At 30.9% G+C, this 16,241-nt stretch overlaps 1 protein-coding gene across 1 annotated transcript; it reads left to right on the top strand.

Annotated features, from left to right (window-relative positions):
* The first annotated feature begins 1,358 nt into the window (after window positions 1–1,358).
* Window positions 1,359–11,545, top strand: LOC124352893 (protein HEXIM1). The gene is made up of 3 exons (XM_046802621.1): window positions 1,359–2,696; window positions 5,928–6,024; window positions 9,014–11,545. The coding sequence occupies exon 1, from the start codon at window positions 1,532–1,534 to the stop codon at window positions 2,522–2,524; it is 993 nt and encodes a 330-aa protein (XP_046658577.1). The 5' UTR covers window positions 1,359–1,531; the 3' UTR covers window positions 2,525–2,696; window positions 5,928–6,024; window positions 9,014–11,545.
* The last annotated feature ends 4,696 nt before the right edge of the window (window positions 11,546–16,241 follow it).

Here is a 16,241-nt window from a genome sequence, read left to right as displayed (position 1 = left end):
TGAAATTCTATATTTTATACCTCTGAATAAAACTTTGTGGAAGTGCAGTCTGTCATATTTTAAAAAATCTGTGATTTCACACAAATAATCTAATATGGAAATCAAGCAATACAAAAACGTTTTATTATCAGTTCCCAATTTATGTCCAACTAATATGTAAAACAATATTTATATTTTATTTTTATAGTTTCGTAATAGTTATAATTAATGTTAACGTTTTATTATTCATACGACTTATAACTGGTAAAGTTTAAAGCGATATATTCCTTACATTTTCAATTTTATTTTTAAATTCCTAACTAATAAGATCCATAGAAATTTTACAGCTACCAAGTTTACAGACATATTTCTGTAAAACTTGGATAACTCCAATATTTAGATTCGATTGAACTTTTATCTCGGACTCTTGACACTTTAATTCAACTAGATATGAGTACGACACACCAAGTGTCATGATTTGCTGAGATGGCACGCAAAATTTCAAGTCCATAATCTCATTCATTCTCAATATGTTCTATGGAGAGGCATAAAAAACATTGTTACATCTCCCGGCAGACAAAGAGATTGTGTCAGCTACTAAGTAGGCGTAATAGGCTTCAATAACGCTCAGCAAAATCCATGATTGGTTCTGCACGGCCAAAAATCCCCATTGCCTATTTAGTAAATTAAGTTTCAAACAAAATTTAAAGTCTACAGATAAAATATTTCTCGAAATATTACTACATGGTACAAACAAATGTTTTGTTCATTAAGTTGGGATTGCGAAACCTAAAAAAAAATAAATATTAAGATTTACATAACTAACAATTAATTAAAAATTTCTATTCTATCCTACTAAAGATGAATAATTAAATAAATATAAAAAGCAATCTTTTTTCAATATACATAAGATATGTTTATACAATACATAATTTCACACACTGAATTTCAGTTCAGCTCAAACATCAATTCATTGCTAAAACCCAGTAAATTGGAAAAAAATATAGCATTCAGTTTAATTGCATAATGCTAACAACCTAACTGTAAAGCAAGCAATTTCAAAATTCTCAAAATACAAAATATTTTGTGGCTTTTTATTTTATGTAAATCTACTCTACATTTTAAAAGGCACTATTTACTTGTGTGTTTATTTGTTGGCAATTCATTCAGATACACGGTATTTATATCTGTGACATGAACGTGTTTTTGAGTAAACTTATTTTCAAGTCTTAAATTACAGTTTTATTTTTATTTAATAATTTTAACCAAAACAGCATCCATTCAAAATACCAAATATAGTCCTAAGCTATTGACAACGAAAATGTCATGTTCTGAACGTGAAAATGACAATCAGCCATCGACTCAGGCGAAGTATAGTGGCTCAAAACGCAACTAAACGTTGTAATGGCTGGCGTCGTGAAGTGCAGTGAAGTTGGTAGTGACAAGCTGTCCGGATTTATCCGCATTTTTGCCCTAATTTGGGACTTGTAGTGGTTAGATAGTGATTACTTAGTGTCATTTATGAGTGAAGAAAGGTAAGTTCAATTAAGACATGGCTGCCATTAATGATTGTATGGAAAGCTTCGATTTGACGGATGGATGCAACACGAAAAACAATCTCGATTCTAGTGATGTACCAGTGCTACCTAGCGGCGAACATATGAACAATTCTTCAATTTTAAAATCCAGCGGGAACGAGAATGTGGACACCGAACCGTGTGAAAGGAGAAAGAAAACGAGAAGAGGAAAGCCTAAACGGAAAAATCCCTACAATAAAGAGGGAAATGAAACAAGAAAGGCAGGTAACAGATCTAAAAACCGCCCTCGATTCGCCCATCGACATGCAGATGCCCCTTATAACACAAATGAATTCCTAATGGAAGATCATAATACTTTTGTAAAAGTGAACTCTCCTCCAGCAGTTTCAACTTCTGTTGGGAATTCTAGGCCTCCTAGAGTTAGAGACCCCAGCTTTACTAGTGTTGATTCAGATGAGGACCATTTCTACTCCTCCCCTGAAGATGAAGAAGAATTTTTAACAAAGGAATTTTCTAATACTTACCAAGATCTTCACGTGGAAACTCTGCAAGGCATGACGAAGTCCGAACTGATTCAACAAGTTTTACAGCTTGAAGAAAAAGTTGATGGCCTAGAAAAAAGATTAGGAAATCGGCCAAAAAGTGAAAAGGATCAGTATGATAAATTGAAAAACTCAGTTGATACTTCTAGTGAAGATTGTGATAAAACATCAGACAAAATTAAACAGTTTCAAATAGAAATTGGAAGGTTACGGTTAGAAAACGAAAAATTACAATTAGAAAATGAAATTTTACGGAGACGCAACCGCTCATCATCTGTTAGTTCTGTTGATTCTGAAAGAGATAGTACCTCATCTTCATCTCCTAGTAGTGTTAGTGAACTGTCTGATAAGGAAGAACTTATTGAGGCTGATGTCAATGAAGATATGGATGATTCGAGAGGAAAGTGTAGTGTGCCTGATGAATTCATCGACACTGATGTTGCCATGAAAGAAAAAGAAGTGTAAAGTGACAAAAAACTGTTCATCTAGTGTTAATACCGAAATACTGCTGTTGAGTTTTTCATGTGTCTTTTTAAAACTAAAATGGGCTAGGTTTTGTTAAATTGTACTCTACAGTGTTAGGCTACTACTTGAAACCAATAACTGAATTGAAAAATAGAAATGCTTCAATATATAGGTAAGGTTGAATATTATGTATATTTTTTATAAATCTATTTTATAGGTTTACTTAATCCCTTACACTGCCAATGTCAGTAATATTAGATGTCGGCAATCTAAGCAAACTTTGTTACAAATCCGGTTCTGAAGACATTTGAAAAAGAAATCATAAAAGGTATTAAAAGTCATATAGCGATTATTTAAAATAAACATCATTGAGAGATAAATACTTTAAACAAATAATGTAATAATACTTTCATCAAGAAATCCACATAAGCTTCTGTGTGCAAATGCAGAAAGGGTTGCGCACTAGTGTGACCGACCCTCTTTAAAGCTGCTGAGTATTTTGAATTCTGAATTATAAAAATGTTTATAATTTTATTTAAATTGGTTTGCTTCAAATGATAAGTTCATTACAATTAGTCTACATTTCTTATTTTACATAAAATTTTTAAGTTACTGTTAATTCATGATTAAACTGTATTTTAAGCTGCTTACAGCAAGACGATAGCAATGAATTTTAATAAAATCCAGAACATTTTTTTAACGGATCTTAAAATGAATGGTACTTTTTCCATGTTTAAAATTTGTTTAGCCTTATGACAATGGTTAATTTGAAAGGATAATAAGATTTCGGCATTTGCCATTGTTGTATATTACAAAAAAGAACACTATTTGTTTGGTCTGTTTAAGCTTGAGAAGCACAGTTTTATGTTGTGTCCACGACTGAATTACTTACTTAAATAAAAGATTGTCATCTTTATGTGAATGCCATATTTTTATTTATGAATTATTACAAATTTTGCTACTTCTTCCAAAACAAATAATTACACTCATATTATAACTAATATATCGTTTAAGCCTATACATATTCACAATACAATATTTAAGCCTACAACACAGTCTTCAGGTTAAGTGTAACAAAGTGCCATGTGGCCCTAACTTTTGCCTGTTTAAGAATTCTTAATTTAATTTTACAGTCTATCAATAAAACATTCATTCAGAGGTTTTAGAGCTTTCCAAAAGTTAGAGATGGATTGATAATTTTTCAATTGTTTAATTTAAAAGAATTAAACAGCACATGATTATACATGATTACAGAATATATAAAACTTCTTTCTTGTATAATTGGCTCTGACACCCTTTACTTTCTCAGGAGGTCATCCTGTGTGCTAAACTATAATGTAAGCTCAGACCAAGTCATAGTATGTCATTTTAAAGCTTACCATATAAAAAGTTATAAAAAAGGGATTACAAAGTGTAAAATATAGTGCAGGGTTAGTAACTTGTCACTTTTTAAAGTCTCTCTGTATTAGAAAACTGTCAATTTTGAAAATGCATTTTTTTTATAATCGGACAAAGTACAAAAATACCAAATTTTTTTAAAGAGGTTTGGACCTGGGTAATAGGGGAGGGGGAGGCCATTTCTGTGTATTTCGTATGAAAAGAAATGTTGGTGGTTGTAGACACACTAAGTTATACATTTTTATAGCTATTAATAAAAGAATATCTTTTGTCACTTAAAACATGATACCTGTTTTCTACAATTTTCAGTATAGAAAATGTTTCTATATCATTCTAAATCATCTGTAATTATTATCATGTAGTGTAATCTGGGATTATGCAGTATTTTAATTTGACACAGATAGTGTTAACACAGTCTTGCTTTAGTTTGATAAGGCTTTATTTAGTGTGTTGTCATATCTTTTGTTTTTAAAAATTTAAATATTTTGGTTATTTTATAAGTTTTGTAATCATGATTCTTCTATATGATACCGGCCATTATTATCGTAACACATTAAAAATGCTTATACAAAAAAGTGGGGAAGTGTAAAATTTTAGAACAGTGGTTTTTTTCAAAGAAGATTTGATAAGGACGCTTGGTGAAAAGTGGGGGAAAACCACGTAGTGGCTAATTTTGCTGACTAATAATAATAACTCTTCTTGTTATATTATAAACTAAATGTAAGCAAAAAGTACAGTCAAGTTTTGTAAACATGAACCTTGGCAGAATATTAAAACTTAAATTTTATCTGATAAATAATCTTATGTTAAGACCAAGTAGCATTCAGATTAAACATAATAAAGGCTCAGTTCAACTTTGCAAAGATAATTAGAGTTAAAATTAAGAATGTGGTATATAGGTTTTTTGTTTTTATCCTTTTCAATGAGAAATATTCCAAAAAGTTTATTATAAGATTTGACATTTGTAGAAATTGGTTGGTAAAACTTTTTGACAGTGGTGAATCATTGATCGTACAACAATTATATATTTTAACTATATATTAACTGTGTATACAATATTTAATATACATTAATATTTTATTTGTTCCTACTTTATCTATGAAAACACTGATCAATGTCTGTAATGTTCATTAACATTAAAGATTGGTTTTCCTCAACTAACAACTTTCTAAAATATCTAGATTTACTTATACAATTAATTTATCTTTATCACCTTCATATTTCACTAGTAAGAAATAAATCATACTAATTATTTTCATATTTGTTTTTAAAACATTAGAACACAATGGTAGCGGATGTAAATAACAGAACAAATCTCTCATCACCTATTTAGTGATAAACATCCATATAGTGAGAGTTGTTTGTACCTAGACATTCATCAAACCTGACTGTACAAAGGTCAACTAATTTATAATAAATAACCATTAATTTAAACTAAGAACATTCTTGTATACTTAATGATTAATTAATGTGTTGTTTCAAATTCTTTGTATTAATTGTGGAAAAAACTAAGATGTAGGTTTATTTACCATTTGTAAAAGTTATAATCTGTTTTATTTTAATTTCTTGTTGTGTTAAATATAAACCACATTTCATGCCACCCTAATAGCGCCCCTTAGATTTCAGTACAATAACCTTATCTTATGGAAGCACCTGAAATCTTAAATAATGTTTCATTGCCTGTAACTGACCAACTACACATTTCTTTATGATTATATGAACTCTTTTTCCTTGTTTTTATTTTATTTTTTATTACTTTAGTGTTGTTTTCAATGTCAATAGTATTAAAAAAGTATTTATACTTAATAGAAAGCTGTTCAAATCCATTAGAACATCTTTATTGATTTCTCTGGTTATTGAACCCAAGCCCTCTCGATTAGAGAGTAGCAGCCTTACCCCTGGCCTATGGTGAAGGGCTAATTTTAGGTCTGTGGTTAAAATTGTGTACCTTATCATTACTTTTATGGCTACTAATATGTACTATTAACTTGGACATTATTTTTAGGTTAGACATTTTCTGGAAATTTCTGCATTAAACTCTACTGATAGATGTGTGATTTGAAACTGCAACAAGTGCACTTGGTCCATTTCATACATGAAAGGTATAGTACACAGCTTATCATGGTTGATGAATTTATAATAGAATAGGAAAGGTTCTTTATTGTGGTGAAATTTGGGTCACACAGGCCTATCTTTCATGTAACCTCAAACAATAATGATCTAAAATAAATACGAACAACTTAATTTATTTTAAAGTTAAATATAAAACAATATACATAACTAATTATAATAAAGAACAAAAATCAATTAAAATTTAGCTTTCTGCATGAACTTTTTCATTCACGAGGTCTGTTTGAAAAGTATCTGACATGCATTCATATCTTCACGCTAGAGCGCCTCTGCGAGGTATGAGAGTAACTAGTAGTCCCTCACAAACTACCTGGATGCTGTAGTTTCTGGCTGAATACCTTGGGTCAAGGTGTATTTGTCTCATGTGATTTTTTCTGTTCGTCGCATTTGTGCACTGTTAAAAATGACAAAAAGAACTGATTAACGAATTTGCATCAAGTTTTGCTTCAATTTCAAAAAGAGTTGTAGTGAGACGATTGAAATAATACTGAAGGCCTTTGGGGATGAAAATATGAGCACAACAAAGAAAAAAAATAATACAGGCAGTTTAAAAATGGCCGTACATCTGTTGACAATGACCCTCGTTCTGCCCGACCTTCACTGACAACAACACTGAAAACATCGAACATGTACAAGTAGCGATTGACAATTCGTGAAGTAGAAATAATCTCAGAATAAAAAAATTATTGTTTGGGAAATTAGAGTGGAAGAGTCCAGATTAGCAACGACCAAAAACGCACATCAAATTCAGAGTCATGTCGAGTCAATGCTGACTATTTTTTTCAATTGTGAGGGTGTTGTGCTCTACAAATTTATTCCAAAAGGTCAGACGATCAACAAAGAATAGTACTTTGCAGTCTTGAAAGGATTGCATCATACCGTGAGAAGAAAACGACCACGTTTCTGGTAAAACGGTGACTAGCTTCTTCTCCACGATAATGCTCCAGTGCAGTAATTTTTGACCAAACACAAGTTGCACAGCTTCACCAGCCTCTGTACATTCTCGACATAGCTCCCTGCGACTTCTGTATGTTTTCCCAAAATTGAAAATGACACTCAAAGGGAAGTGTTTCAATGAAATCGAGACGATTCAAAGTAAATTGACGTGCAAGCTGAGGGCTATTCCAAAATCTATGTTCATGTACTGCTTTAAGATGTGGGGGCATCGCTGGGAATATGTGGTTTAATCAAATGGGGACTACTTTGAAAGATGCCATGGCCCGGATGACAAAAAATAGCACCAATATAAAGATATGAACGCAGGTTGGATACTTTTCTGACAGACCTCATATTAAAAAATTAACATAAGCACCAAGTTTTATTTAATGGAAAGACCAGAGCAGACTTGTGGGAAAAGAACGGGTTCTATGAGATTTATTAAAGATTTTTTATTTAGGTGGATAGATAGCAAAGAGGATTTTCTATAATAGGGTTATTGAAATTTGGTCTGCACCTGTAGGTTGTGGCATCAGATCGTATGGAGTGATTGCTTTTAGTACATCAGTCTGTAATACAGATAAGTCTTACAGAACGAAATCTGTTTCCATTTAATGACTCAAACAGGTAGATCTGCTGGGTACAGATCTGCTTTTTGAAGATTGTGAAAATGATAACAAATTACCATTTAAAATGAAGAGGAATATTAAGTGAGATAGTGGATAGTTCTTTAGCAGAACCAAATGTTTTGACACTACACCACAGGGCAGTTATAGTTTCATTTCCATCAGAAAATTGATGGTTGATATATAACAACCAGGAGTTGAAAATATTTGTTTTCTTGGTTATGAAGCCATGAGTTCTAATTTATTATATCAATATCACTGGACCTCCTAGTCCTACAAAACACCATTTAGCCCTAAGGACAGTGATATCATATAATTTATAGTATGAGCAAGGGGATTGAGAACTTCTTATTTTCTTGCCTAGTAACATATGTAAATGTAGTAAGTAAATTTGTTAAATATTATTTGTAGAACATCAATAAAAAAATTGTAATCTTGAAATGTAACTCTCACACTGTGGCTCTATAATTTTTTAAAATCCGTGGTTTCACATGTAAAAATCCTGATTATTATTTCATTTTCCAAATTTGTTATAGCTTTACATACAACTGTTATTGTAAATTTTGGATATGACAAAAGTGTATTAAGAAGTCCTAGTGTTATAACAATTAATTCAAATGAAGATTATTTATTTCCTTTTTATGTTTTCCCAGTCTAATTGTTAGAAAATTCTGAGATCTAATTCATGCAGTAATCATGAATATAAATATTAAGGTACTCTTTTTGTTGTTTCTTAGGTTTAGACTGTAAGGAATTCATTGATTTTTTCAGAGCTGTAGTATTTTCATTGTTTTAATGGTATGAATCTAGTTCTTTTAAGGCTGTACTAGTGGCCATTTTTGTTTTAGCCCCATAAAAATATTAAACACTCACAACCAAATTTGGCTGTAAAAATGTGGGAAATTTTTTATTTTAAGGATACGATCAATATACAACCAAATATTTTAAAGTTATTTCAATATTTTTATTGATCATTAAGACCAATTATTATTGTTAATATTATTTTATAAGTACAGTTCTTTAATACTTTTAGTTTGATGAAGAGTTTTTAAGAATTTTGTATTTTTAAGACTGGTAATTTAGTTTTCTACAAAAAAATGCCCACTTTAAACCATTCAGCTAAGTAATAAGTGTGCTAGATGTACGCAACTAGAACAATGTGTAGAGCACAAGACTTTTGTGCAAAATGGCACCCAGTCAGCCTGGGTAGAGCCGGGTCTGTACAGAACCAAATATTGTCGATGCCAAAGGGTTAACATTGATCTTATGGAGTACTTCTGATGCTATTTGCATTTAAAGTAGGTACTGCTTATATGAAACTGTATTTCAGCTTCAATTATGATTGTCTTAGGAACTATTATCATCTTTTATCTTTTATTTAAACGTTCTTTGCTTGTAGGTGTCCATGGTTTCAGAAGATTGTGGCAGCAGTTCAGTTGTACAGAGACGCAGCATATACAGTCATACATCGTTTTGTCTATATGTTGGATGGAAAAATATGTCTGTGTCTTTTCTATCCTACTATCAGTAAAAAATGTTGTAAGAGAATCTCATTTTATTGTTAGCAGGCCAACAAGAACAATGTTTAAGTTTTGACATTTGTTTAAAGTAGTAGTTATTAAAAACCGTGTTTACGCAGTATGTATTTCAAAACCCACCATTATACGTTAGTTATAAAGGATAACCACCAATAATTTTATTATTGTTAAATTGTATGTAGTTTGTTTTTAAGTTGGTAAAAGTACTATTTAAACCATAATCGGATATTAAATTTAAATAACTTTATTAGTCATGGAAATGTTACAATTTAAATAGTGTCATGAATATTGTTTTACCATTGACGAATACTTGTATCGTTTCATAAAAAATAATTAATCAAAATTTTTGAAGAACTAGGCTCTCTTTTTTTATACAATTATTTCTGTTGTGTTTTATAAGATGTGTTTGTAGATAGTGTAATTTTATCTAAATTTGAGTCTGTGATTTTGTGTACAACAAAAAATTAGTGTAAAATGTAAATTTTGTAAATCTTTTCAGATATTTCTTTCCCTTTTAACTAACTTAATGATACAGTTTGTTATATACACTGGTGTATATTATAGAATCATTGGTCTATTTTAGTTTTCAGTTTATAACCTTTTATTGATTGACCAATGTAATCTAGGAGATTTTTATTGCAGAACACCAATTTTCACTAAACATTGTCATGAAGAGCACAATTGTAATTAGAAATGTAAAAAGAAATGTTTTAACATACATAAAAGCTTTATTGGTGTGAAACTATACAATTGTATAAATGTATGTTTTACAATGTTGAAATATTTATTTTTGTTCTTGAGGTTCTATGCTACTTACTGAATAACACAAAAGGTTATGTGTGTTCTTTTACACTTCTTATGATTCCAAAATGTACATAGAGGCTAAACACTTGTTGTTTGTAGATTTGTAGAGTATTGTAATTAATTGTAAATCTTAAATGTTTCCAGATTTATAAACATATATGTAAAGATAAACAGATTTTAAGATTACACTAAGTTAGGCATGTAAGCTAATAGTTTTAATGATAAAGAATTGGAAAATTTTAACATGCACATCTGTTTTACAAGTATTATTATTACTTTATGTCTCTGTTTAGGTTCAGGACCCTTGTTTTTTAGCAGATAAGTTCCTCTCCACATAATGTTCATTAGTTTCGCTTAGCAGTTTGTTCATTACGACACAGTTTATAGACTCAGCTTTGTAAATATTGATATTATAATGTGCTATTTTTGTATGGCTATTAAACAGCAGCATGAAGATGCAGTATAAAATTAGAATTAGTTAACAAGTTTTTTTTATTGAAACTTTACTTTCTAAGTACTGGGTATTTTTGCATGACTTTCTCTGAGCAAATGGTGAGAAGAGATTAAAGAAAGTTAAAAATATGAACTCTATGGATATTTTGTTTTTAATTTTGGACTGAATATAGTGCATAAATACTTGTTATGTATTAGTGCTGTTAAAGTATGCTCCCAACAGATACGCACACATTTTGCCCAAAAAAGAAGCATCTTTTTATTATTATTGCAAGAAATAACCCATAAACTGAACCAGGAAAGCCAAAAACATAAGAAATACAAAAACTAAAAAAATATTTTTACTTAAATTTAAAGGTAATGCTTTGACTAGTAAAGTATTTTTCCTGTATAGCCTTGTTAATTCTCTGTGTTTTTATGTAGGTAATTATGCAAATGTAATTTTCCTATAATTTATATAAAGTAATTGAATGTAAAAAATGAAATGAAATTAAAGAATGAAAGGGTTTTTAACATATGATTTATACTTTAATTAGTCATTAGCGTGCATAAAATACAAATTGTAAAATTTAAAACAATGAATGAAAGATGGTTAAATTTTCTTAGCAAATTTTAACTTTCAACTTAGTAATATTGAAAAGTATGATAAAGCTTGCTTTCTTGAAATGAAAGTTTATTCAAGAGTTGAAAATAATCGGTGTTACAGATTTGTATTCAGTCAGTCAAAAATACATCTATAAAAGCTTTCTTCAGTATGTTATAAATATCACTTTCTCACAATGTGTGGCAGTATTAAACACCTTTTCCAATTGGCCAGTATAAGGTTTCTTCCTGATTTAGCTTACACAATTCAGTATTTTGTTTGTAGGTGTGTACTTGCAAGCATTTGTTTAACATAGTTTCAGTTACATTATTTATTGCCCAGTTGTCATATATGACAATAAGTGTACAAGTATCATTTAGGCTATATTTTTCATTAATAGTTTGTGTAAGAATTATCGTTATCATTATATAATATATCATGTTTCAGGATTTCAGTCACCAGTATTAAAATGGTTAAAGCTGTTTATTATTTTTCTGTACACTGTTGGCTTGATTACTTATCCGTTAAAAATGATTTAATTGATTATTTTCCATTTTCCTTAATTATTTGCATTTGTCTGGTAGAGCTATAAATAAGTATTTTAAGCTTTCAAAATATTATTCCTCAAATTTGTAATATAATCAAATTGCATTATAATAAATGATGGATGCCAGTGTTTCTCTCAAAATATAATGTAATATAATTGCTATATTTAAACTGGCAGAATAAAAACACGGGATATGTAGACATATTCCTGAATACGATTTTTTTTAAAGTAGAGGCCGATTCTCTTTCAAGGAATTTTCTGTCTCCGCGCTCATAAGCCACTGGACTGTGTGAGGATCTCATCAAACAGAATAAGGAGGAGAGTTGATACAGTAGAAGGTCGGTGGTATTGATAAAAAGTGCTACGGTCACAGGCAGGATTTAAACCTGTGCTATCTCTAACTTATATCAAAATGTCTAACATCTTAGGCTAGTTGCACACACACCGATTTTGGACGACCGATTTTTACCGGCCGTCCAAATTCCAATGTGAACCGGCGCCGATCAGCTATCGGCGTGTGTGCCAGGTTCCGTTCCCTCATTCAGTTCACTATTGGAATTTGGACGGCCGGTAAAAAATCGGTCGTCCAAAATCGGTGTGTGTGCAACTAGCCTTAGACGTCTCGGCCATTTGATCCCTGTTATTTGAATTACATATAAAAAAATTACAAACATTTAGCTTATTTATGTACAGCAAAAAGTAAGGAAATCGTACAACTGACGAAACAGTGACTATAGATTTTCAATTGCTGAGTTATATGACTTATGTTATATGTGTCTATCAAATATTTGTTAGTCAACCGACCTGTTCCAACAGTTTTATACTTTAGAAATCGGTTCTTTTGTCTCGTAACTTAACCAGTAGGTTCTATACACTGACGCCTCAATTATCTGCCTCTCGACTTATTCCTCAGTGGTGTTACTCTTCCAACATTCATTATAGCCTTTTTCTTCTTATTCTTCCTTTTCTTGTGGCTTTACTCACATTATTTTGGTGTCGAAGAACTTTTTCACTTGTGAAAACTACTACTACTATGTTTAAACATCCATTTTTGATGTATTAGCATGACAGTAGTGGAGTTCTCAGACATCTCTGTGAAATTTCGTTTCAGCGCCTGTGTGAGACAAATTTAATCAACTTATACTGAATTTTTCTTAAACAATTGCTATTTTTGCCTTGTTGCAAGCATGATTAATATATCAGTTTCACATAAAGCTACATGTGCTTGACTCCTTTTTTTGTGGTTGAATTAAGACCAGGTGGCTTTCAAGAGATCGTGGTGAACAAGCAGAGTGTAATGGTGGTTTGAGTACCGTATTTTAGATGTTTCTAATCTTATCACAAAATTGCCTTTAAATAATAAAATAAGAGTTTTGTTTGCTAAACCATTGCTCTATGAAAGTCATATAAAATAAGCAATTTTGTTTTGTAAGTTGTTGAATATTTTTTATTTCCATTTTGTTGATGTTGGTTTGTACAGCTACAACTTTTCACACTTTAAAAGATTTTCAATAAATAGTTTTGTCTAAACAGATGTTCTTTATTTTGTGTCCTACTCATATCACAGTCCAATAGATGTAATTTCTTTTGCTTATTACAGTATTATTTTGAACTTAAAATACTTTGTTTTAATTATCTGCTCAGGTTGTATTGTTAGGGAAATTGTAGTTTTCCTTCTTACATATAAAATTGCCAATAATTACATTACAAAATGGTTAATATACGCTTTAATATCTTTATACATATTGTCATTCAAACATTGGTAAAATTTACGATAATCCTAATTTGTAATAATTTTATCAGCTTATAATTCTAAAATATTCATTTTTAGCAATAAAAGAAGAATAATAATTGTGATACACGTTTTCAAAGAAGTAAAATTTTCTACAACCAGAGTACAGTCTTTCAAATATCTGTAAAAGTACTGTGAGAGTTTGAGATATTTTTTTTTTTACAAACAAAAATAAGGACCACAAAGTCAGTACAAAACTGGAATATAGAATTATTTTAAGAGTAATGTACATATACGGTCTAAACATTCAATAATACCTAATGTTATTGAATTATTTCAAATTTAAATATTATTCTAAATATCTAATGAAATACAGATAGACTTAGACATTGTGCCATGTATTTAATGTATTGGTAAGCTTAGGAGTTGTGTTTGAAGAGGACGTGAGAAACCATACACATATTTTGCTGGTGTTTAAAATGACAGGTGAGACATGGGGTTTGTCTAGTGGGATGTTTAGATTTAGTTTTTATTCATTCTGAATATTGTTTTGATGGCTGTGTCCCAAGATGATTGGTACGCTATATGTACCCCACAAGAACAATGTTAATTCCAAAGACTTTTTACACACTTAAATTTTTATTAGTTTTAGAATTACATGAAATGTCTTATATTGAAAATGCTTATACATCCAAACGCTTTTTAGTTTTTCTTGTTAATTATGTATTTTGAAAATATTTAATGATGAGACAAAAAGTTTTGCATTTTGATTCTGAATAACCAATAACAATACCAACAGTATTTAAAGTGTTTGGATGATATGTATCAGTTGTATGTTTTGAGTAAGCTATATACAGGGTGACAATTAAGTCTGGAACCTCTTTTTTAATTTTTGAACCACAATAGAAAGAAATACCAAAGTTTACACGTGCTTATTGGTGATAGTAATGCACACCTTAAATAGCAGCATAGGTCAAGTTTGGTATCAAATTAAAGGTCTTACTTAGCAGAGTACAATGCCGCAAACCGGACTTTAAAAGGTGGATTCATTCAGTAGTTATAGCTATTTGAATTTTAAAACAATTGAACAATGTAAATTATTAAGTATTACAAGTAAACACCAATTTTTAAGTACCTGTGATCAAAGCAAGTGTTCAAAATGTTCCCCTCCCATACCAAACTTGACCTATGCTGCTATTTAAGAATTTTGTCTGACTCCTTGTGGGCCGTCCCCCAAAAGGATTATCTGGTCGGTAATTGGGCAGATGTGTGCATTACTATCACCAGTAAGCAAGTGTGAACTTTGATATTTCTTTCTATTGTGGTTCAAAAATTAAAAAAGAGGTTCCAGACTTAATTGTCACCCTGTATAATAATATATGCTGCAACTTAAGTTACCGGCATTCAGGTGAAGTGGAGTAACTTTGTTTAATGGTTGTGTACTGTTGAAGTAGCCAAGTATATAGAATGTCTTTGAGTGTGGCTCTGTCTCAAAAGTATAATGGGGAAGCCAAAAATAGATACCCGTGAGATAAGGCTTCACAATCTTGTGAATAAACACTTTATGCGGAGCTTGTTTATTTCTAAAAACGCAGAGTTTATGGTGGATTTTAGTGTTTGGGCCTGGTCTTTCGATGGGAGAATAACAACTGTAATACTCATAGGCAGCTTTAAGACATGGGTGGAATGAAAAAACTGCCAGAGCTGCAGAGGCGTAAGGTCAGGTAATCTTTTTATCTTGTCCATTAAACATATTAATGTATATACCAGTATCTATCCTATTATTCCTTTCTCATTTTATTCTTGATCATCTTCATCTTTTGTTTCAGTTTGAGTTGGTAGCAATGTAAACATTTTTGTCATGATCTTTACTTGATGGAATATTAAAAAATTTATTTTATTATTTGGATGTATAGTAAGTAACCGGTAGAGAAACCCAATATTTTTCTGAGTGCAGAAACGCTGGTTACTGTGTGTGATAGGAGTAACCCACTTATTGTTACACAACGAACAGTCTGTGCAACATCTGAACCGACAGTTATAGAGCACTCTAGGTTAGTTTGGGGAAATTATTACAACACGGGTAGGAGAATCAGTTGCTATTAAATAAGTAACTGGGGAATCATTCAGCACACAAGAAAACTTTGGTTGAATTCATATCAAGCAATAGATTGTATGTAAATGGTGAGATTTTCTACCGGTTGACCTGTAATATAGATGTTTTGAGTAAGGTAACAGAAAGACTTACTCAATAAGTGAGTTATCTGGTCACTGAACTGAAATGTTATTCCTTCCATACCCAAGTAACTTACTACAACTGAAATAATATATATATATATATACTAGCTGTTTCCCGCGGCTTCGCACGCTTTTCGTAAGTGTTACCCGTGTATGTGCACTTCTGGCTCAAGTAAATTATATTTTCAACGCCGATGTAGAGTTTGCTTTGTTGGCACGATCAAGAAAATCTGTATATGTTTATAGCCATTGTACACGTACGTGTTTTATTATAAAGTGGTCTAACACTCAAGCTTTAAGTTCAACCAGAAATTTATATTCAAGACAAATATACATCATAACTTAGCGCCTTCAAATAGTGTTTGGCTATTAAATATTCGTAACTGTCTCGTAATAAAATTGCAGTTTATAATGTGCAGGCGCTTTGAAAACTATTATCTTTGGCAACGCCACCTGGAGGCGAGTTACATCAATAGACATAGCATAGAAACCTTCTTCGTGGAAAAATACGTATACATACAAATTTTCGTAATGATCGGTCAAATAGTTTACGATTCCATAATGGACAAACACAAACATTCATTTATATATATATATATAGTAGTGGTAAAATTACACTTTCTGATATTACTAAATGTGGCACAAGGAACCATAATGAACTGAATGTGACAAAACTTATTTTGTGGTAAAATCTGAGTTTATAAAGATATTTGTATGCTCAAGTGCAACTGA

The sequence above is a fragment of the Homalodisca vitripennis genome, chromosome 1 (assembly GCF_021130785.1).
Source record: "Homalodisca vitripennis isolate AUS2020 chromosome 1, UT_GWSS_2.1, whole genome shotgun sequence".
NCBI lineage: Eukaryota > Metazoa > Arthropoda > Insecta > Hemiptera > Cicadellidae > Homalodisca > Homalodisca vitripennis.
This window is presented reverse-complemented; position numbering and strand designations above follow the sequence as displayed.

Excerpts from the sequence above, each read along its gene's own strand:
- LOC124352893 (XM_046802621.1), top strand. The coding sequence starts at position 1,532 with ATGGCTGCCATTAATGATTGTATGGAAAGCTTCGATTTGACGGATGGA.